The 24,310-nt window shown below is 42.5% G+C and overlaps 1 protein-coding gene across 1 annotated transcript in view; it reads right to left on the reverse strand.

Annotated features, from left to right (window-relative positions):
* Nucleotides 1-495: 495 nt before the first annotated feature.
* SLC2A12 (solute carrier family 2 member 12) overlaps nt 496-24,310 on the reverse strand; it is a 64,978-nt gene continuing 41,163 nt past the window's right edge. Inside the window, exons 3-5 of the mRNA XM_068984815.1 lie at nt 17,488-17,610; nt 13,306-13,438; nt 496-649 (exon numbers count right to left, since the gene is read on the reverse strand). Of these exons, the coding sequence (XP_068840916.1) occupies nt 496-649; nt 13,306-13,438; nt 17,488-17,610 (410 nt within the window). The remainder of the gene's footprint in view (nt 650-13,305; nt 13,439-17,487; nt 17,611-24,310) is intronic.

The following is a 24,310-nucleotide window of genomic DNA, read 5'->3' on the forward strand; positions in this document are numbered from 1 at the left end:
TCCTAAGCTAGAACATGTGTGCAATTGTCTATATTGTGTCTTGGTTCTTTTTTACACAAGACCTAGTGTGAGGAGTGTCTTGGTAGGCAAAGAACTGTAAGCTTATGTTCGGACAACTTATGTGTCTGAATAATAAAGCCACAACAGGCCTCTGTGCATAACAAACCTTAAGATAAAAGTTGTTCTCATCACTGGTTCATCGTCTTTCAAAGGCTACTCTGTGAAGAAGTTGGAAAATACTGAACCAGCTGGTATTATTTTTATCCTGGTATCCTGCTCAGAGTAAGAAAGAGACCACTTGGGACCTTGTTCCTCAAATACCTTTCATGGCTCCTTTAGGGGGTGGGGTAATGAGTAAAGACTGTGTAATTTCAGGATATCCTTTTTAAACTAGCTCCATGACACTGAAAAGAAAACGCAGGAGTGGCTAACACATATTGATAGACACCAGAAGTATTCTCTTTCTGTATCAACACTTGAAGGGTTTTGAGGCCATTAGATCTCTGAAGAAAGCTGCCCTGGCTGTCCCTTACCCCGTAGATTTTTAGACTCCAAGAACTGCTCTTGGGGTTTTCTTTTTTGAAGCTGTTTTGGCACTAATTCCTCCCGGTGATGACTCATAAAACAAATGTTGTTTTTCACATAGTTCCTGAAAGAGAAAGAGGCACTAATGAAAATGTCATTCTTAATTTACAGTATTTGGGGGGAAAAAATGTGCAGGCTATCATTTTTTTTACCCTGGGGCTTTAATGTTTTAGCTGTGCAAAAAAGACCAATGTTTATTGCAAAGTTTCCATGTGTCACGAAATTCCGGGCACCACAGACCTTTGATCAATCTCATGCAAAGTGTAAGGTGGGGTGGCTTCTCAGAACAACCATGGCATTCCTGTCTGCAAGGAAGGATTCCAAGGGTAGTCTTACATAGAATGAGTGGAGATCACAACCCAGATGCTCTCATTTTTTCCCCCGTTTTCTCAGACTGGTTACCAATATGCCTATATTTGTGTCTACACATTCTACTTTCTGCATTATTCTCTTGCTCCTGCTTTAACAAATTCGTTTCTACAAGATTATTTCCATCAGCATAGAAACATGGTCTAGTATTTTATATTTACTTTTAAAAAGACCACCTTCGAACCTTTCTCTCCCCTTAAATATACTGTCCTATGGTTTATCCAGTTCGTTGAGTGGCTACAACATTCCTGGTGTTCTGTGGTTGGAGTAAAGACCTTGCTTTCAAGGATCTTACATCTTAACAAAGGAGACAAGCACATAAGCACATGATTTCAACTAGTAAGAGTGCTAATGAGAAAAGTAAACCAAGAAAGGGGGAAAGAATGACTTAGTGGGGATGTGGAGGCCTTTATCACACTGCTGGCATCTCCAAAGATGAGGTGACATTTGATCAGAAACGAGTGAAGTTAGGGAAGAAACCATGTGAAGGACGGCAACTAAGGACCATGTTACGGAAAGTCCAGCATGGCTAGAACATGGGAGCACGTGAATGACAGAGGTGCCGCTGGAGGGGTAGGTAGCAGCCATAGTTCATGTTGAAGTATGGCAAAACCAATACAATATTGTAAAGTAAAAAAAGAATAAAAAAAAATGTGGTAGGATTTTGAGCTGAAGAATGACATGTTTAGAAGATCCATCTAGCTGCTGTATGGAGGATGGACTGCAGAAGGTGGAAGCTGAAAGAGGACTAGTTTGGAGGTTAGTCCAGATGAAAGATGGTGGCTTGGGTTTGGGATAGTACTGGTAGAAAGTGTATGTTTGTTCACAGCTAACAAGACTGACAGTGTAAGGAACAGAATGGATGAATCCCACGCCTCTGGCCTCAGAAGCACCCTTGGCCTCAGAGGTTCCCCCAAGCAAAAGACTTGTGGAGGAAATATGAGAAGGGCGGTCAATGGTACTGGGAATCCAGAGTTCTGTGTAGGTCATATTAAATTAGAGATGCCCTATGGACGCTCTAACCAAAGATGTCAAGTAGATGGATTTGGGAATTGAAAATCAGGTAAAAGGTCAGAGACCAGAGAAAATCATTTGGGTACAATCAACTTATGGATGGCTTATAAAGCCAGGGGAATACACCCAAGAAGTGAGTGTAGATGGAGATCAAGGATTAAGCCCTAGGCATTATGGTATTCAGAGGGAGGGAGGAAGGAAGGACAGAAGGGGAAACAAAGGAGACCAGGAGTCACTGGTGAGGGAGGAAAACCAAGAAAGTACAATATTCTAGAAAATAAGTAGAAGGAAAAAGTGCTTAAAGATGGGAGCATGGAGAACTGGGCACATACAGCTAGAGTGACATAACACGGGAACGTAAGGGGTTTGGTAACAGCAGAGGTCATGGGGAATAAGAAAGCAGCAAAGAAAACCTGAGTGGGGTAAATAAGTACAACACAGAATGAGAGGTAAGGATGTGGAGAAAACAAACAGAAGATACCCTGTAACTGAATAGTGGCAGCAAGGAGTGGGTGGTACCTGAGGGGAATTTGAGATCTGAGGTCTAGGGAGGTATTTTGTTTAGGATGGGAAGTACTGTAGCTGTGTGTGTGTGTGTGTGTGTGTGTAGTGATAATCCCATGCTGCTAAGTCCCTTCAGTCGTGTCTGACTCTGTGCAACCCCATAGACAGCAGCCCCCCAGGCTCCCCTGTCCCTGGGATTCTCCAGGCAAGGACACTGGAGTGGGTTGCCATTTCCTTCTCCAATGCATGAAAGTGAAAAGTGAAAGTGAAGCGCTCAGTCATGTCTGACTCTTCACGACCGCATGGACAGCAGCCCACCAGGCTCCTCCATCCATGGGATTCGCCAGGCAAGAGTACTAGAGTGGGGTGCCATCGCCTTCTCCAGATAATCCCATAGAAGGGGGAAATTGATGACATACTCAAGACAAATGGACGAATTGGCCTTTATACCAAGACACAGAAAACGGGCACAGATGTAGGTAGTTTGGTAGATGGCATAGAGCATGAGGTGGGCTCTTTATTTCTCTCTCTCTCTCTTTTGTGAACTAAAAAGCCAAGACCATCAGCAGGGCATCAGGAAGTGGGACGGAATGCTGGAGGTTTGAGAGGTGACAGAGTGTGAGGTCACCATCTAGGACAGTCGGAAAACCAACTGCGGAAGGACATTCCTGGAAACCTATTTGAGATTTACATTCAGCAATTTAAAACTGAACTTACCTAGCACAGTTGGCTATTTTCTCCAGCCATGTGTAGTTCCTCGGATGCAGGGAAAAAACAGGCTAAGAATAGACTTAATCAGATTTGCCTGATTAAGAATAGACTTAACTAAGAGCCTGAACAATGAAGAGAGAGGGGACAAGGTAAAGGAAGACGTGGTGCATGGAATCCAACGTAAGAAAGGAAGTGGATGATGACTCTTCAGTGGATTCCCAGTCCTGGTAGGTGTTAGAGAGTGAGCTGAAATGCAGAGTGGTCCGAGGGTGCGTGGGAGGCTTGTGAAAGGAGCAGTGATGAGTTAAGACAGTCAGGACCATGATCATCCTGTTTGTTCCCATTCCCAGCAAAACTGGACTGTAGCTGATGTCTTCACAAACTTCCACTCTCAAGCCTCCTCGGTCACCTCTGTCCTCCCAACCCTGCTGAGACCGTACCCAACAACCCGTAGTCACCACCCCCCTTTGTACTTGGCCACTCCGCAGCATTTAACATCATTTGGTGCCACCTTCCCACAGCACTCCTCCTGGCTTCAGTGATTCCATATTTTCCGGGCTCCTCTCCAACCCCACTGTTGGCTCCTTTTCAGTGCTTTCCACGCTCACTCTCCCCTGCTTGTTCTCTAAATGTTGGCATAAACTAGGGCTTGGTCCTGGACCTCATTCTCTTTGCTCTGCTCTCTGACTAGATGATCTCATCTGGTTCCATAACCTACATACCATTTACTCCCAGATCTGACCCAGACTCTGAATGCCCCCAGAATCTCATATATCCAGCTGCCAGTGAATACACATCCATCTGATGTCAAATGGACATCTCTGTAATCTTTCCAGCTCTGAAATCAAGTTCTCTTTCAGGCTCCCCCATTTTACCATCCATGCAGCTTCTCAAGCTAAAAATTTTAGTTATTATCCTGACTATTTCATTGCTGCGGTTTAGCTGCTCAGACATGTCCAACTCTTTTGCAGCTTCATGGACTGTAGCTGCCAGGGTCCTCCGTCCATGGGATTTCCCAGGTAAGAACAGTCGAGTGGGTTGCCATTTCCTTCTCCAGGGGTCTGGCCAGCCCAGGGATTGAACCCACACCTCCTGCATTGCAGGTGGATTCTTTTACTGCTGAGCTACTGGGGAAGCCCCACTACTTCATTGCTGCTGCTGCTGAGTCGCTTCAGTCGTGTCCGACTCTGTGCGACCCCATAGACGGCAGCCCACCAGACTCCTCCGTCTCTGGGATTCTCCAGGCAAGAACACTGGAGTGGGTTGCCATTTCCTTCTCCAATGCATGAAAGTGAAAAGCAAAAGTGAAGTCGCTTAGTCGTGCCCGACTCTTAGCAACCCCATGGACTGCAGCCTACCAGGTTCCTCCGTCCATGGGATATTCCAGGCAAGAGTACTGCAGTGGGGTGCCACCTTACTCCTATATCGAATTCATTCATTCATCCATTCATTGTCAATAATGTGCTTCAATTATATGCAAAGAAATTATTCCAGGTGCTGGGAAACTACAGTGAACTAAGTATACAAAAACTAGGGCAGAGACCCTGCGTCTTGAGCATTTCCTGGTGTGTTTGGGATACAGCAGAATGACCTATACAGCTGGTGAGAGTGAAAGTGGGGAAGAGTGGTAGGATATGTAGACCTATATGGGCCTGAATACACATTGGAAGGACTGATGTTGAAGCTGAAGCTCCAATACTTTGGCCACCTGATGCAAAGAGCCGACTCATTGGAAAAGACCCTGAGGCTGGGAAAGATTGAAGGCAGGAGGAGAAAGGGATGATAGAGAATGAGATGGTTGGATGGCATCACCGATTCAATGGATGTGAATTTGAGCAAACTCCGGGAGATGATAAGGCACAGGGAGGCTGAGTGTGCTGCAGTCCGTGGGGTTGCAAAGAGTCAGACATGACTTGGCAACTGAACAACATGGGGCCATCAAAGCTGCTGGAAGAGTTGAGCAAAGGAATGGCTTGATCACATGTAAAGGGGTCACTAGTTGCTGTGCTGAAAACACTGGAGGGGATGGAGTCTGAAAACAGGACCAGTCGGGTGGGTTCCAGGTGGCTCAGTGGGTAAAGAATCCGCCTGCAATGCAGGAGAAGAAGGCAGATGTGGGTTCGATCCCCAGGTCGGGAAGGTCCCCTGGAGGAGGGCATGGCAATCCACTCCGGTATTCTTGCCTGGAGAATCCCAATGGACAGAGGAGCCTGGTGGGCTATAGTCCATAGGGTTTCAGAGAGTTGGACACGACTGAAGAGAATGAGCATTCACAGATGGTTACTACAGTAATACAGGAGAAAGCATAGTGACTCAGATCAGAGAAAGAACAGTGAAGATGGCCAGGTTCTAGATGTATTTGAAATAAGAACCAACACTATATTCCGAAAGATTGAACATGGAGTGGGAGGGAAGGAGAGCGAAGACTCGAAGGTCTGTGACCAGAGCAAGTAGAAAGATAAGGTTGACCACAAGTGAGGTGGATGTCTGTGAGTGGAGTAGGTTTGGGGGGCATCAGGGTTGAATTTAGATCATGCTCAGTTTGAAAGATTTATTAGACATTTGAAAAAAGGTGTAGAGCAAAGAGTTGAATAAACAAGACTTGAATTCAGGAAAGATATTGAAGCTAGAGGTATAAATGTTGAAATCAGTGGCATATATCCATAAAGGCCACAGCTTTAAGATCAATGAGCCAGTGAGGGATAGAGAGGTGATCAGAGGATGAAGCCCCTGGGCACGCCAACTTTAAGACAGTGAAACATGAGATGGATCGAGCAGAGGAGGAGGAGCGAGTGGCAGAAGACAACCAGGAGGTTGGTCCCGGAAGGCAGTGAAGCAAGGGTCTCAGAAAGGAGGGCACGCTCACCCCAGTCCATGCTGGCGATGGTCACTATGCCAGCCATTAAGATGCTGACCGAGAACTGACCGCTGGGTTTAGCAATGTGGAGTAACCTGGATATTAAAAGGAACAATGTCAGTGGAGTAGTGCCCACAAAATGCTCACTGGAGCAGGTTCATGAGAGAATAGGAAGAGAGGAGTTGCTGACAGGGAATAGAGACAACTCTGGAAGAATTTTGCTATAAATTATGGCAAAGAAAACATGAAAATAAATGATAGCAGGGCAAAACCTAGGGAGGAAAATGGGACCAAAGACTTTTTTGTTTTAAGATGGGGTGGGGGTGAATCACATAAGATCTTTCTGCTGATGAGGAGCAAAGATCCAGGAGAGAAGGAAGATATGCATAAAGGTGGACCAGGAGTACTGCTGGGGAATGATCTGGACAAGGGAAGGGAAGAGGGTGTGAAGTGGTCACCTTCATGTAGCAATGAGTTAAAGGTAGGACCTGGAGGGATGGTACTATATTTCAATACAGACACTGAGATGTGGGTGAAGTGGAAGGTTAGGGAAGTTTCCTTTCTGATTGTGTTCATTTCTTCTGTGAAGTCAGAAGTAGAGACTTCCCAGGTGGCTCAGTGGTAGAGAATCTGCCTGCTAATGCAGGAGACACAAGAGACTTGAGTTCAATCCCTGGGTCAGGAAGATCCCTGGCAAAGGAAATGGCAACCCACTCCAGTTTTCTTGCCTGGAGAATTCCATGGAGAGAGGAGCCTTGTGGGCTACAGCCCATGGGGTCACAAAATAGTCATACACAACTGAGTGAATGGGCATTCATGCTTCCATGAAGTCAGAAGTAAGGCTGTCAGCAGGAATGAGGAGGGCTAAGGAGGTGGGCTTCCCTCATAGCTCAGTCGGTAAAGAAACTTCCTGCAATGCAGGAGACCCAGGTTCAATTCCTGGGTCAGGAATATCCCCCGGAGAAGGAAATGGCAACCCACTCCAGTATTCTTGTCCAGAATCCCATGGATAGAGGAGCCTGAAAGGCTACAGTCCATGGGGTCACAAGAGTTGGACATGACTTAGGGACTAAACCACCACCACCAAGGAGGTGGGAAAGTTCCAGAGAGATGAGCTGGTGTTGAGCAGTTGTCTAGGAGAGGCAGTTCATGGACAATGGATATGGGCAATTGCCAGGCGGCATGGGAGGGGCCCTGGAGGTCATGAGGGGGATTGAACCTGGGGCCCAGCCCTGTGCTCATGTGCCTTCTCTACCATGTGCAGCTGTGTGCCTACAGACACTAGCTTGGCACACCTTAAAGTAAATCAGGTCACATCACTTCCCTGCTTAAAGTACTTTTGTAGCTTCCCATTGCATTTAGAATGAAATCCACACTCAGTCTGTGAAGCTCTACACATCCGTTTCCACTGACTTTCTCACTGAATCTCAACGATTGCAGCCTCCTCCTGGGCATCTTTCAGTTCTTAGAACAGGTCAAGTATGTTACTGTAGCCTTTGCACTAGCTGTTCTCTCTGCATGAATTCTCTTTCCCTCTCTTTGCAGGACTGACTCTTGATTAGCACTCAGGTTTTATCTGAAATGTTATCTTTCAGGATACCTTCTCGGATCACCAATTCAAAGTACCCACCCAACACACATACACACACACACACACACACACACACACACACACACATTTACTATCTTAATTCTTACAGCACTGTGCTCACTGATTAACGTGATAGCACTTAGAGCAGTGTGTGGCATGGAACAGATGCTCGGTAAATATTCAGCGAATAAATGAATTTGTGTGAATGAATGAAGGAATGGCCACATAAAATTAGCTGCTAAAAGTGAAAAGTAATCTAAGCCTCAGAGCTAAAATATTTACAAAACATTAACTTGTGTTTCTCTAATTGCTTCCACTTAAACTGGGGAAAAGAATGAAAGTCACAGCTGAAATAGCACATATGGCAAATATCCCATTTTGTGTTTGTAGCTGGCAGGGCACGAGTTCAAAATAAAATCCTTTCAAATTACATTATTAGTGAGATCTTTTCTGACCTCTCCGCTGAGTCATTGTTTATCTTACAAAAAATTTAACAACTTTGGAAGAAGATGTGTTTTCTCAGCCTTGTAGAAACAGAAGGAAAAGAAGCCAGCTCTAAATATGAGAAATGAAAATATTAAGTGGAATGGAGTATCAAATTTGAAGTTAATTTGATCTTATAAGTAGTTTCCTTTCTTGCTTAGAAAATCATTGGATATAACATCTGAACTCGGTGTTTCCCTGGTGACAAAAGTTGATTCTTTGTTTCACCAACTCCTAAGTTCAGAAAGACTTTCTTAGCTCAGCTGTGGCCTTCCTCCATCTTCAAGTTTTCTTCAACTTTCATGTCCTCTCAAGTTCCCTGGGGCTTTCTGCCGCCCCATGTTCACTTAGCTAGTTCAATAAATTTTCAATAAAATTATGTATTTTACTTCTGGTCTTGTCTCCACCATTTCCCTCCAGGGAACCTTGTTTAACACCCATACTTCATACATAAATTTGGTCAATTTACACCATTCAGGCTGCTTACTTCCTAATTTTTAAAGCATTGGCCAATCTGCTGCTTCAAGCTAAGACTTGTCCCAGGCTCTTTGGTGTTGTAGAAATCAGTTAACCAAGATTTCTGAAAGCAACTGTTTCCTTTCTGCCCTCAGGTACTGGGCTTCCCTGCAAGAATGCAACCCAGGTAGATACTGCTGCTTGCTGCTGCTAGAAATGAATTCAAAATGCAGAACTGTTTTGCCAACTCATCTTTCATAATTCACACCTGTACCATTATCTGTATCTGTTCTACATCAACCTCCTGGCACAAGAAGAGTCTGCCTTTGGCTTTTGGATCTCTCCTAATTTGCGATTTGAAACTTTCTTGGAGAGGGTCTGGATTTAAGTTTGAGTAATTGTGTGACTCAAAAGGGACAGAAATGTGATTCTTTCAAAAACATTTCATAATGCAGAGTTTTGCTAATTTAGACAAATTTCTTCCCTACCCTGAATTCTAATGCATACTTTTTGTTGAATTTTAGCCACCCAAATCATTATGTTCTTATGAATACCGTATTCTGGAGGTCTGCTGGATAGAAAGACTGGCTTTTCTTAAGTTTTGTCTTCAAATTTTCATTTGGTTTGAAATTTGGTACATTCTGACAGTCCCATATGAAAAAGAAAGATCTAAAAGTTTCTTAACTTTAATTCATTGAGAACATTCTGCTTTCAGACTTTTTAAAAAAGAGTGCGATAAGGAGTGATGCATAGTCTTGTTCAGTTCATTCATTACAGCTTTCTCCCTACTTCAGTTTTTTTAATTAGTACTGCTCACCAGGGAGAAGGCAATGGCACCCCACTCCAGTACTCTTGCCTGGAAAATCCCATGGATGGAGGAGCCTGGAAGGCTGCAGTCCATGGGGTCGCTAAGAGTCGGACACAACTGAGCGACTTCACTTTCACTTCTCACTTTCATGCATTGGAGAAGGCAATGGCAACCCACTCCAGTGTTCTTGCCTGGAGAATCCCAGGGACAGGGTAGTCTGGTGGGCTTCCGTCTATGGGGTCGCACAGAGTCGGACACGACTGAAGCGACTTAGCGGCAGCAGCTCACCAGAACTGTACTGAACCCTTACCTTTAAAGGGATTCTCTTCCCCAATACAGGTGACCTTCCTTTGCACTCGCCAACACCATGTATTGCAATGGTCTGTTTTCTGGTCTGCCTCTTCAAACAAGGAAGTTATGGACTCTGGATATCTTCCGTTCTTTCCTAATGCAGTGTCTAGACCATAGTAGATCATCAACCAAGAGCTGAATGAATCATCTCTGCAGTTGTGGGGAGGGAGCAGCATGGTGAAGCCCAATCATCTCCCTTTTCTGAACACATACCTCTTTCTCCTCTCATTGCACAGACTGTTAGGTCATAGATTAAATCTCATCCTATGATCCACAGATCAAAACCTGTAATGATTTATATTGTTGTCTGCAATTTAATACCCACATACAGTGAATTCAGCATTGGATCAACAGACCACATGGTGGATGTTTTTCAGTCATCCACGAGGAATCAATTTTAATCTAGGCACTGTAGAAGTTACATAAGAAAGATAATGGGTCGAGACCATCCCTGGAAACCAAAATTTTATAACATACTTAAGGAAGTGAAACCACAAGAATTTTAGCTAAGGCAACATAAAAAAAAATAGGACTAGAAAATCTTGAACATCCAGGAGAAAGGAATACTATCCAGGGCTAGGGTTACTCAAGGCTTTGAAGATGAAGATTTGGCCTTAAGGCAAAAGGGTATATGGCTAAGATATCAAAGATAGCTATCATGTAGGAGCAGAAGGAGAAAGAAGGAATTAAGAGTTGATGAGGTAGGAGAAGAAGACCCAGGGGGAAAAATTGTTTCTTAGGAGGTAAAAGGGTTTCCCAGGTGGCGTTAGTGGTAAAGAATCCACTTGCAATGCAGGAGAAGTAAGAGATGCAGGTTCAATCTCTGGGGTGGGAAGATCCCTTGGAGAAGGAAATGGCACCCCACTCCAGTATTCTTGCTTAGAGAATCCCTTGGACAGAGGAGCCTGGCAGGCTACAGTCCATAGGGTTGCAAAGTGTTGGACATGACTGAAGTGACTTAGCATGCATGCAGGAGGTAAATGACTTTCAAGAAACAGTAGGGGTGGGACTTGCCTCACAGTCCAAAGTAGCAAAGACTCTGAGTTCCCAATGCAGGAGGCCTGGGTCATTCCCTGCTCAGGGAACTAGCAGAGAAGGAAATGGCACCCCATTCCAGTACTCTTGCTTGGAAAATCCCATGGACAGAGGAGCCTGGTAGGCTGCAGTCCATGGCGTTGCTAAGAGTTGGACACGACTGAGCGACTTCACTTTCACTTTTCACTTTCATGCATTGGAGAAGGAAATGGCAACCCCCTCCAGTGTTCTTGCCTGGAGAATCCCAGGGACATGGGAGCTTGGTGGGCTGCCGTCTATGGGGTCACACAGAGTCAGATACGACTTCACACCAAGAAGCGACTTAGCAGCAGCAGCAGAGAACTAGATCCCACATGCTGCAATGAAGACCTGGTGCAGCCAAATAAATAAATGACTTTTTAAAAAAAAAAAAAGAAAGAAAGAATAGATGTGATAGGTTAAATGTAACAAACAAAAGACCTTTGCCCTTCATTTCATCAAGACATAAGTCAATCGCTATGTGAATCTGGGCTGGCCTTAGGACTTGTACTGACAATAGAAAGTGATGGAAGTGATGTAGCGGGACTTCCGGAATGGAAACTTCACGGAACCTTGCAGCTTCTGCCTCCACTACCTGGGAATGCTGCCCAGAGTCTGACAGGTGAGGAAGCCACATTAGCCTCATGGAGGATGAGGCCACCCGAAGAGAACTGAAACTCCCCTCTGGGTCAGCATCTTCCACCAGCTGCCCTTCCTGCTGATACTGGAGTCACATGACTGAGCCCAGGTGAAATAAGCAGGGGCCCCACCCAGTCAAACCAAAGAATCATGGGAAATAGCAACTAGTGTATTTCAAGCCACTACATCTGGGGAGGCTTTATATCTAAACAAACCAATGATGTGAAACAAGCTCTTAGGGAAGGATGAGAAGTAAAGGGTGACCAGTAGAGGTGGATGTCAACAGGGTCCTGGCATCTCAGTTCTAGAAAAGGCCTGCATCTGTCAGATGTGTTTCCAGTCTACAGATGAATGCACTGCGTTATTAAGGTCTGAAGATATTCCTTATGTAACTCATGTATGTGTAATTAATTGTCTTGTTCAGATTCTGCGCTCACCAAGAAATCCAATTGTTTGACTTTAACTTGAATAGAGCCAAACAATGCTCTGACCAGGCCAAGGGGATATCTGGCTTTCATGACAACTATATATATATATATATTTTTGTAAGTGAATAATTTTCATTTTCATTGAATACTTATAAAACAAGGCCTATCTGCATCAAAAATTAGCCTTACAGTTGATATTTATGTTGAATTAAGAGAAAAGCTTTTCTGCTTACTAAAAGGAAATGTCTTTAAAATGTAAGCCTTTTTATGTTTGTCTGTTTTTGGCTGCCCCACTCAGCTTGTGGGATCTTAGTTCCCCAACCAGGGATTGAGCCCAGGCCCTGGCAGTGAGAGCACCGAGTCCTTATTACTGAATGGCCGGAGAATTACTTGTAAAACATTTTAAAGTATATAAAGTACAAAGTAAAAATCATCCGTACTCCTACTTCCTTTATACCCTAATAACAATAATAACAAATAATTGTTATACAATACTTTTAAACCAGGATTAAAAACTCGGCCTATATATTTGCACACATATAGCTCTCAGTGTATGTCAGTTCACCTCTCAGGTTTATTCTTCCTTCAGGTAAAAGCTGAAGAATCACTGTGCTTACAAATTTCTTTAGCCATCATAACATTTCTCTCTAGTGTATTGGAAGTATTTTTAGAGGAAAATCAAGCTGTAAATATGTATTTTCCTCCTGTTATGTTAAACCCTAAGCACAAGTATTCCTGTATTTCGAGTGGAATGATTACATGCTAGGAAGAGGTGCAAGTTCCCTTTCATGCCTGACCCCTGCGCACTGATCGCCTCCTCCCGCAGGCCAGTTTCATCACTCAGAGTTGTGAGTTCTGTTCCTAAAGAAAACAGGAGTTTTCTTTACACAGCCCACTGCTGTGTTGAATTGTTTAAGCAATCTCTCCATGTGAATTTTTTTTTAACCAGTGTTCTAATTGCCTATTCATGTAGGAAACTCTCCATCTTGCATAACATACTTTGTGCCATATTTGGAATAATTCTAGACATTTAAGCCAGAGAGTTTTCCTGGTAATCTTAGCCTTAATGGGTGTTTAGGGCTTCAAGAAACCTACCAGTGTGAGACAGAAGGCTGAAGCCCAGTTTTAGCACAGGGTGAGCATGTCATTCTGGGACCAATCTGAAACCCCAAACAAAAAAGACAATCCTGTGAGGGGGAGGTGCAGAGATGGGAGAGGTTCTTCAATCATTACTGAAAAGAGCTTTGGAAGACTAGAAAACCGTGCTTATTCTAAATTCTTAGGTGAATTATGCCAATTAAACATATAGCAGAGAAACTGGAATTATTTTTGAGATATGGTTCCCCACCAAAGCATATATCCTAAAATAATTTCAGATATTATCATTTCATTGTATATAAAAGCTGAATTTTTGAGCTAAGAGTGCTGTTCAGAGAGCAACGCATGCAATACTCACTCTTTTGCCAGCTCCATTGATATTTGTTCCAAAGAGCATCCCTTTGTTTCAGGTATAAACACAATAACAAAAACCAGGGATGCTAGACTCATAACCGTATATATAATGCACACCCACGGCAAGCCAATGAGATCTGGGGGAGACGAAAGAAACTAGTTAGAGATGCATTTTGTGTTGCTTCCATCCCATTTGTGGATAGACGCTTCTTAGGGCACATATAAAAACATATGTATTTTCAAACATGCCAGTAGTAGCCAGGGAAATAGCAATCACAAATTAAAAATATAGCCAACATCTGAAAGGTTCATTTTCACAAACAACCCCAGCTCTCTCTGGTGAAGTGAATAACAGTCTTGTAAGGATCACAATTGAAACCCAATGCCATTTTCTTGGTGAACATACTTTTTGTTTTCAAAATGGTAATAGACAGGTTCATTGCAAAACAAACAAACAAAAAGAACCTCGAATAACACAGAAACACATAAAGCTGAAAGTAAGCTATCCTCAAACAACACAGAAACACGTAAAGCAGAAAGTAGACACTCTCCTCTCTCCTCACCCCCTACACTTCCTCTCTTGGGAATCACTGCCATAGCAGTTTGGTTTCTATTTGGTCGACATTTGTAAAGACATATATACAAATGGACTCTTCTTGGAATGAGCTCCCCCTTCTTTACTCTGACTTGAATAAATCACTTCATGTTGGCAGTATTTCATCATTTTAGTAGCTGGTACTGTATTTGCAATGCTGCTTCCTGGATTCAGAGGGGAAAAAAAGTGATAATGGTTTGAATGAATGATATTAACTTGCTAAGAAGCATCAGCAAGAAGCAGGATCCTCCAGGTTTTGATGGATCTCATCTGCTAACCTAGTGTTTCCTCTGACGGCTTCTTGCCAGAGGTATTGTCCCTTTGTAGTACTGACCAAGGTCAAGGTAAGGTAACTAGTGAGAGGTGGCCCCCAATGCACTCGAGTCTGCCCTTGTATTGTGGCATCCTGTGCACAGCAGAAAGTCCAGTGTAGCCAGGAGCAGAGAGGAGGAGCCTGGCTCAGACCAGCCACAGACTGACACAGTGCAAATAGCCCTTAGTGGCCACAAATCATAGCTAGTCAGTCGGGAACACTGACCGAGCAATTATGCAAGAAGGCAGTTTGGTAAATGCAGAGTGGAAGGATCTACATATATTAAGCACTTGCAGGCCAGCTGTGCTGAGGTGGGTTCAAGAGGGAAAAAAGACCAGCGCTACAGTCCTCCTGGCAATTTTACTTAAAGTCTGCTCTCTCTTGCCTTTCTTGCTGCTGGTGCATGGTCTCCCCCAAGCGAATACTTAATAAAGAGTTTAAAGATTTGGTCCTCCTTCCTTCTCTAGGGCATAAAATCAGAAAAGTAGAAGATGGGGCGGGGGAGCTCATCTCATCAAACTTGTCCCCTTTCCTGTCTGAGCACTTACAGGGACAGGGAGCTCACCACTTACAAGGATGTATACTTCATTGTGGATCAGCCCTGTCTGTTTCACACATACTCCTCATTCATTTCTAAAGCCAAGTCTCCCTTCTGGGAATTTGGGTTCAGAGGCTCTGTTTTGTTCTCTGCATCAGCCTTCTCATTCCTTCTTCAAGACATGCCGCAAATATTTGAATGCACCTCCACCCCTTCCTGAGCATCCTTTTGTCCAAGTCAAACACCCCGAGCTCCTGCAACTGTTCTTCACAGACCACAGGCCATGTGCCCATGTCACCCGGTGCCCTCCTTGGGGACACACTGAAACTCTCTAAAAATATTCTACTCAGAGCTGAAAGCAATACCCAGCTGTATTATGACCACAGGAGGGTATGTCTGTGTCTCCGTAACATTCTTCTTTTATTGGTACAGCTGACATTGCACCAAAAGTCAGTGCCCAGGGGCTTGCTGTCAAGCAGAACCCTTATATCTTTTACTTGGAAAATTGACTTTTTGAAAAGAAGTATAGAATTTCAAATTTAGTCCAGTGAGATGTCATCTACAGGTCTGAGATCATACCAGGATTTTTTTTTTAATAAATGAATATGCTCTCCAATCATTTGTTCTAAAAGTCCACTCAGAACTTGAGTCTTCATCAGCTCATCCTGTATATTATCTATCCTTTCCAGAGATTTGTGTCATCTTTACTTGTCCTCCATCATTTCCATTCTTTCTTTTATATTTCTCTTTCTCTATATAAATGTCAGGTAAGGGTGTGTGTGTGTGTGCGTGTGTGTGTGTGAGAGAGAGAGAGAAGGTGAAGGGCATGGATCTATGTGTGTGACCTCAGCAGGAGACATATGGTTGGTGCAAATGACCAGTTCCTTTGTTTCGTCTTAGGCTATTTCCAAAAATGTGGGACATAAATATTTTAAAATTTTATTAAAAACACAAGCTAAATTTAATTAACAACTCCAAAAGTTCACTTCCAAAAGTAGATGTACTAAAAAAAGAAAAAAGAAAAGTAGTCAACAAGATTCAGAAGTACATGAGTTCAAAGACTCTTGTTTTTCCCTCTACATATATGTTTTTTTGAGTATACATCCCCTGGAGAAGGAAATGGCAACCCATTTCAATATTCTCGCCCAGAAAATCCCATGGACAAAGGAGCCTGGTGGGCTACAGTCCATGGGGTCGCAAAGAGTCAGACATGACTGAGAGATTAAGTATGCATGCATGAATCACTTCTGAAAATGTATATATTATCTCTATATTATATATATATGCACTATTTAAAATTTATACATTATATATATACATATACATATAAAATAAAGAAAACTCAACTTATTAGTCAGTTTTTGAGGATGCTGGGGAGCCACCTTATTATTTTGAAAACTAGAAAATAAAGAGAAAGTTTCAAACACTAATCTTGCTAGTATATGAATCTAGTGTATGATCCATACTCAGGGCAGGCAAACAACTAACGAGAAGAATTTTCTCCTTAGAGAAATACTGCTGATAAAAATTCAGTTGTTGTTAAGTCGCTCAGTTGTATCTGACTCTTTGTGACCCCATGGACTGTAGCACACCAGGCTTCCCTGTCCTTCATCATCTCCTAGAGTTTGCTCAAACTCATATTCATTGAGTCGATGATACTATCTAATGATCTCATCCTCTGTCGCCCCTTTCTCCTCCTGTCCTCAATCTTTCCCAGCATCAGGGTCTTTCAGGGATAATGGAAGGAAAATAATGGATCTTGGCAATGATCCTCGAAGGAGGCAGGCACGACAAGGTGAGAGACAAACAGACAGGACATGCCTCTAATAGCAGGACACACGCCATCACCTGGGAAGGGGTTTACAAATAAACAAGAAAAGCTAAATCTTTCCCAGCCTCTACAGATAAATAGGCTTCTCAGATGGCTCTAGGGGTAAAGAATCACCTGCCAATGCAGGAGACGCAAAAGATTCAGATTCCATCCCTGGGTTGGGAAGATCCCCTGGAAAAGGAAATGGCAACCCACTCCAGCATTCTTGCCTGTAAAATCCCATGAATAGAGGTGCCTGGCAGGCTCCAGTCCATGGGATCACAAAGAGTCGGACATGACTGAGTGATTGACCACTCACAGATAAATAGCAGTTTACAGGAAACACACAAAGGACAGAGGGTCATGTGATATGACTACAATCAGCAAATCCAGCCTGGGAAAAAGTCTATGAAACAAATGACCCAGCTTCTTTATTAAAAACATAAAGTGTGGGGAGGGAGGAAACATGGAGTTGAAACCTGTAAATTCTGAGACATACCAATCAACTGTAAATCAGTTATTTGAACTGTGATTCAAATAAAGTGAGAAAATAATTATAAAACAATTGGAAAGATGTGAACCCAGACTGGATACTTGATACCAAGGGATTATTACTAGTATTTTTTTTAGGGGTGAAAATGCTATTTTAGTCACAGTATGTAGATGTCTTATCTTTTAGAGGTCCCTGTTGAAACTTTAGAGATGTGTTTGGAAGATGACTTAAGCTAATTTGGGGGCAGAACAAGTGGGGTCATGACTGAATTAAGGATTGATAACTTTAAATTAGGTGGTTGGTACATCAAGTTCACTGCCATCCTCTTTACTTTTGAGCGTTTGAAAATGTTGACAAGAAAGTGTTTTTCAGGTGATGTACTTCCCTAACATCTGTCCTAAGAGCATAAAAGGCCTTAGGGAAAAGCAAGTTCTTACCTGTCACCGTTAAAAATGTCAGAGAGATGAGGAGATTGATGCCCCAGTTCATGCTGGAAGTTAGAGCCATGGCACGTCCTCGAATTCCACCAGGAAAAATCTCGCTCAGCACCAACCAGGGCACTGGAAGAAAGGGAAGAGTGGACGGGGAGCAGCAAAATGATGGAAAATCCACTGAAGCTGACAGCCAGCTCACTGCCCTCTGCCCCACTGACCTCTGCGAGATTTGTGGTTGCAGGGCCGTGTCCTTCTACATGAGGAGGGAGGAGGGATGTGCTTTCTTCCCTCTCCAGTCAATTATGAAACTGAGGGAGCTTGACAAGGGTCCCTGGAAGTAGGGGGAGCAACATAAAGGGCTGGGGCAGGTGACACTGTCCTGAGAACTGCAAACGGGAAGCGCAGTGGCTGAGGCCACCTGCCCACGGCAGGAGGCAGCTTTGAGGCTCTGCCAAGCACAGAGCCTCAGTGCCAGATGCTGGCTCTACCCACTTTCCTCTGGGCCCTATCCTGTAATCTCCTCTGCCCCTAACCTTGGAGAAGTCCACCACCACAGCTACCGAGTGGGTAGGAACCAGGAGAGTGGAAGAGGAGACGGGCCCCGCTCCTTTCCCCCACTCGGGCTTCCCGGCCTGTGGCAAGCTGCGTGGAGAGAAGCTCTCAATTAAACGGAGCTCTAGGATTTGATTTTGTTTCAAATATTTGACTTTCTGAAAGGAGACTCTTCTTGGCACAAGAACTGATCCGAGGACTTTTTGTGATCTGAGAGTGACACAGAATCATAGGACCTGCCTGATGGGATTACTTGACTTCTGCTCACAGCCCATCAAATCCAGTTTGCCTAATAGCTACAAGTTCTTTCAATGGACTCCGCCCTTTACAAACCTTGTTATCATTGGATCCTCGCTGAATCCCTCCTCATTAGAGACTAACAGTACTCTTCCCCTCTTTTAAAGTAGAGGAAACTGAGGTTGAAAGGAGTTCATAATTTGCCAGGATCCCAACACTGGCTTCCCAGGTGGTGCCAGTAGTAAAGAATTTGCCTGTCAATGCAGGAGACATAAGAGACTCAGGTTTGATCCCTGGATCGGAAAGATTCCCTGGAGGAGGGCATGCAACCCACTGCAGTGTTATTGCCTGGAAAATTCCATGGGCAGAGGAGCCTGGTGGGCTACAGTCCATGGGGTCACAATAAGTTGGACATGATTGAGCAACTAAACACTAACAGAGTTCAGAGGTGGCATGGAGCCCGGATCGTCTCTGGATCTCACGCTTTTTCATCTTGGTGTGCTCTTGGGAGTGGCTCAATAAATATTTGTTAATGAACATGTAGATAAGGAGTATAAGCACTTCTGATGCTGAAGAAAGAAGGGCTTAGGAGTTGCCCCAGCCCTGGCTCAGTGCTGCCTAAGTCACCTTGTTTTGCAAACCCAGTGTTTATACACAGACCAGCTGCATCGTCCTACCCCAGAGGAGAAAGAAACAAGAGGCTGAGGAGGACCCCCCCTTGACCAACAACCACTCGGGCTGCCTGTGCCAGAATCATGGGGCTGTCACCTGTGTCTCTGACTGAAAATTTATCTCTCGTAGCAGGATCACGCTCTGTACAGAGAACATCTGCTCAAAGTAAATTTGCTGTTTCAAAGAAAAATATTTAAATTACAGAAGAGGGCTGCAAACACATTTTTTCCCCTTGATTATTTGCTCCAAGTGGTTACCTTGAGGGTATGGAAGAGAATCACAAGCAAAGGAACATGATTATTGTTGTTCTAATTAAGAAGGAATTCCAAAATAACACTCCAAAGCCCTCCCCTCCACTCTGTGCCCCAAAGTCCTTCACCAGGTTCCTGCAGATTATATCCTCGGAGACCAGTGCAAAGATCAGGTAACCTTGCCCTGAGCTTTGCAAGAGAGAGGATCTGGCTCTAAGAAGAATGATAGCTGCGTAATTTTGGTGAAGCCTTTGTAACAAGGCTATCCTTGAGCAAGTACACGATAAAAGTAAGTAAGTTCACTTTGTCGAAGACAAATCATCTATGCCACAGGCCAGTCCCCCAGGCTCCTTCCTGCCATGGGTATTTGATGCAGGTAGAGGTCCTGCTTTCAAACTGTGGTGTTGGAGAAGACTCTTGAGAATCCCTTGTCCTGCAAGATCAAACCAGTTAATCCTAAAGGAAATCAACCCTGAATATTCATTAGAAGGACTGATGCTGAAGCTGAAGCTCTAAAACTTTCGCCACCTGTTGCAAAGGGCCCACTCATTGGAAAAGACCCTGATGCTGGGAAACATTGAAGGCAGAAAGAAAAGGGGATGACAGAGGATGAGATGGTTAAATGGCATCACCGACTCAATGGACATGAGTTTGAGTGAACTCCAGGAGATAGTGAAGGACAGAGAAGCCTGGCGTGCTGCAGTCCATGGGGTCTCAAAGGCGACTGAACAACAATGACAACGTTAAAATAGCTTTAACAGATCTCAGAATCATAAAGAGTACAGGTTTTCAGATCCATAGAGAGTGAAATAAAAATCTGAAAGTGCTATTTGCAGCAAGGTAGAACTTATTGAAAGGATAAAGTCCGTCCATGGCAGTCTTAGGTGCAAGATGGTGCCAGAATTTTGTCTCCACTGAACAATGGAAAAGGGCTATGAGTACCCAGAGCAGAGGGAATGGAGAAGCTGTTTCAATTCGTAAGTAAACGGCAAAGAGGTATAAACTATCACAGGAATTTAATATATTGATATTTAATAATAGGTGGAAGTTTGGTTTTTTTAAAATCCCAAGTGTTTTTCCAATGAGAGAGCCTAATTCCTCACCACCAAAAATCAAGTTATTGCCACATGCCGCAGTAAAGTGATGGCTCTCTCTGGAGTAGTCAGAGATATAATAATTCTTTCACAATGAGTGCAGCCATTCACTGCAGGTGAGCAGGCCCTGCAACAATTCTCCTTGACATCTATTATTTCACCTTTTATCCTTCTCTTCCAGGACCACCTCTGCAATAGGTGCCTCTATAAATGTCTGCGTGACTCTTTAAACTCTTCTCCAGGTTACAAGGATTGAGGAAATTTTGGACTTGCTGGGAGATGATTGTCCACAAGTATTGAGACTCGTATTTCACACGGTATTCAGTCACCAAGGTTGCCTGTCAGAACATGCCTGATCCAGATGAAATCTATGGTGGTTACGGCTGCACAGAGTGCCATAAAATGACCATGAGGGACAAACTTGTTGAAGTGGCTCTGTGTGCAGCAGAGGACACAAACTTGGATAAATAGGGCCAATCAGTGGTAACGGCTGAGCTCTGCCATGTCAGCAGCCACGCTTATCTCCCCCTCCTCCTATATTTCTGCCACTGCTGAACATTTTTTTCCCACTGAGGCTGTCCTTTCTCTCCCTGTGCCTTCAGAAGTAAACGCTGCAGCATTTCAGGCATGCTTTCCATTTGGCTTGAGCATTTCCTGAACCACGTGGCATGGCAGCCTCAGGTCTGAAAGACTCATGGAAGGCTTGAAACTCTTACCTTACCTTGAAACTCTTAGGGAACTCCTAGCAACTTGGAGGAAGTTCTACATTTAGGCTGTAGAGTTCTGAACAACCTGATGGAGCCAGTGTCCTATACTTTGTAGGAGTGAAGCCAAATCCTATGGCTTTTACTGACTTTGTAGGCAATGTGCAGCAGACCCAGCTCTCCTCTCACTGTAAAGAAGTACTTAAAATGTGAATTTGTAAGGGAGTATGCCCATTTCCTTCCAACTGGATGTTTAAATTATGATCTTATAAGCGACTTGAGTGGGAAAATCTTGTCCTTTAAAAATATACTCCTTCATAAGCCATCATCATGATTCCCAGGTAGCTCAGCTGGTAAAGAAATCGCCTGCAATGCAGGAGACCCTGGTTCGATTCCTGGGTCAGGAAGTTCCCCTGGTGAAGAGACAGGCTACCTACTCCAGTATTCTTGGACTTCCCTGGTGGTTCAGATGGTAAAGAATCCACTTGTAATGCAGGAGACCTGGGTTCTATCCCTGGGTTGGGAAGATTCCCTGGAGAAGGACATGACAACCCACTCCAGTATTCTTGCCTGGAGAATCTCCATGGACAGAAGAGCCTGGCTGGCTACAGTCCACGGGGTCGCAAAGGGTCGGACATGACTGAGCGACTAAGCACAGCACAGCAAACCACCATCCACAACATCAGCAATGATATTGCAGCTTGTCTTTACTTTTTGTATTTTTCCTTCTCTCAGTCTCTCTGGATTTTGCTCACTCCTGGCCGCTTTTAAAATAGATACCTTATTCAAGAATATTAACAAACCAAGAAAAGCAATGAAATAAAGCCTCAAGGTTCCCCAATCTTTCTATTTTAATGATTTCTAGTCAGAATCAATCAGAAATGATTTTCTAAAATATTTTAGGAGAAATTGGATTACATGGATTAATTGGATTAAACTTTAAATCCTTAAAAACATTTCAGAGTTAAAAATGGAACCCAATTGTGAACAGGTGCCAATTGGGAATAAGAACTGTGGTGGGGTCTCCAGGCTTTCATGCTTGTGTAGCCTTTAAAATAACTAGAAAAGCGAAGTACTTTCTTTCATTTATAAATCAACATCTCACTTTTTTTTTTTTACCACAAATTTAAATGACAGCAAAATATGCAATTTCAATGATTTTATGTATTTGCTTTTGATGCCATTTAAACTCTATGTTTATAATAGAGAATATTTATATCACTCAAATAGTTCCAGTGGAATTTAAATACCATCTCTATTTGATATTCATCTTCATCCATTTAAAAATATAGCAACTTGACATTTAACATAAAGTTTACATTTTTAAATAGATGAAATGTTCTCAAGAATAATAAAAATTGATGGGGAGTCAAAAATTTTTTATAATAGCAGTCTCACTACATTCTTTAAGTTAACAAAAAAAATTGTAATGATGTATCAGTTGATAACTTGATTAGGTCAGCCCATAGGTTTGTTAAAAGCAGATTATTGGAAATATCTAAGCTTAAGAAGTATTATTATATAGTCATTAGAGTCATTTTCTCGTCCACATCTACACCAATATCTCCAACTGCCGTTTTGATTAGTGGTCCTCAGGTTTTTATAATTGGGGACATACTGTCATAATAAGATTTCTGGCAGGTAATAGATGTGCTTTCTTTTAAATGGAAGAATAGTTATTAGTGGGAAGATAAGGAAGAAGAAACTTTAGGAAACAGATTTTTCCTAAAGGTCAAGAAATTGATTTCCTTTAATGAATCACTGAAGGAAGAGTCCAGAAAGTAGCCCCCAGGAGTATGCTTATCTGAATTTGCAGATATTTTGAACTAGAATTCAAAACGAAAAAAAGATAAGGGAAGGAGTTACAAAAAAGTAATCCACTCTGGTTTACAGTATGATGTGAATAGCGTGCTTCACACATAACATTTTATGTTGTACTTTTCTTATGAATGATGCTTCAGTATTCATAATAAAAAGTATAACAAAAAGTATTATAGTTTCTAATGTTGCAAGTGTTCTTTGGAAAAATGCTTAATGTGTTCTGAAGAACAATAAAGTAACAAGTGAATACCGTGCTTATTAAGATAGTGTTAAAACTTTTACTCTCTTTCTTTAATGTTTTCACTGTCTGATATTCATAATTTTAAAGGGCATGAGTCAACAATCATAGTGCAGGTCAGAGAGGAAAGCTAAACACCAATGTATTATATTATGTGAACAGTCGTTTTTGATGGCAATGTAATAAATGGTGCAGTTTCTCTGTGTTTAGCTGTGTTTGTGCTACAAAAATACAGTTTCAGACTCTTTGGTTCTTTTGGGAACCACTGTGCATTATCTAACTCCAAAGAGGAAAGTGAAATTTAATTAGCAAAGGGCACATATTTCTCTTCTTTAAGTTTTTCCTCTTTTGCTTGGATGCAAATTTAGTATAAAACCATTCAGATACTATTGTTGGTTTACTTTGTATTACTGTAACGACTAACACCAGAGGACCAAATAAATCACCACTTTAATCAAGCTAAATATCTTTTAACTTAATTAACTGGGGGGGAGGAGGAACAGTATTGGTATGAATTTTGGTGATAACTGAAACATAAAACTTGAAAGAAAAAAAATATTTGGAAGATCTTAAAGGTAGACACACTTACCACAAACCCATTGGGTGAATATGATTGTATAATGGCTACATTTGATAATAAAATTCTTCTGTTTAAAGAATAATAATTTAACCAATATGCTTTTTCTCTAAAAGTATGTATTATTCCATAAGAATGGTAGGAAAAAGAAAAGATTGAACACTAAAAAGTCTTTGACTGTGATGGTTTTGAGTATTAGAGGCCTGGAGCCTAGAAGGAAATATGAAGAATATCAAAATCTCTTTGGAAACATCTGATGTAATTCTGGTCTGCAAGCCTTTGTTCTAAACCCTGTATATCTTGAAGTCTAGTAGCTAAGTAAACTTCCAAATTAGAATCTGCTGTTCCACATCCCTGGAATTATCATCTTTAACTTCTTTTAGAAGAGCTCATTATTTAGTTATAAATTTTAGATTAAATGTTATGGCAAACGAGTCATATGCTTACTACTGATACCTATCCTCCAAAAGGCTGCTTAAACGCCACAAAACCAAACAAACAAACCTATGCTCTACAATCTTTGTGCCTTAAAAAGTTTCAAAGTTTTGTTTTAAACAGAATGTTGTTTAATATGTTTTAGAATATTTGAGTTGAAAAACAATTTTTCATGGGTCTTGCATTTCAATATGTTTCCTGACAAAAGCACTGACTTTGTTCCAGACTGTCTTTCTAAGGATGTT

Source organism: Capricornis sumatraensis, chromosome 13 (genome assembly GCF_032405125.1).
Source record: "Capricornis sumatraensis isolate serow.1 chromosome 13, serow.2, whole genome shotgun sequence".
Taxonomy (NCBI): domain Eukaryota; kingdom Metazoa; phylum Chordata; class Mammalia; order Artiodactyla; family Bovidae; genus Capricornis; species Capricornis sumatraensis.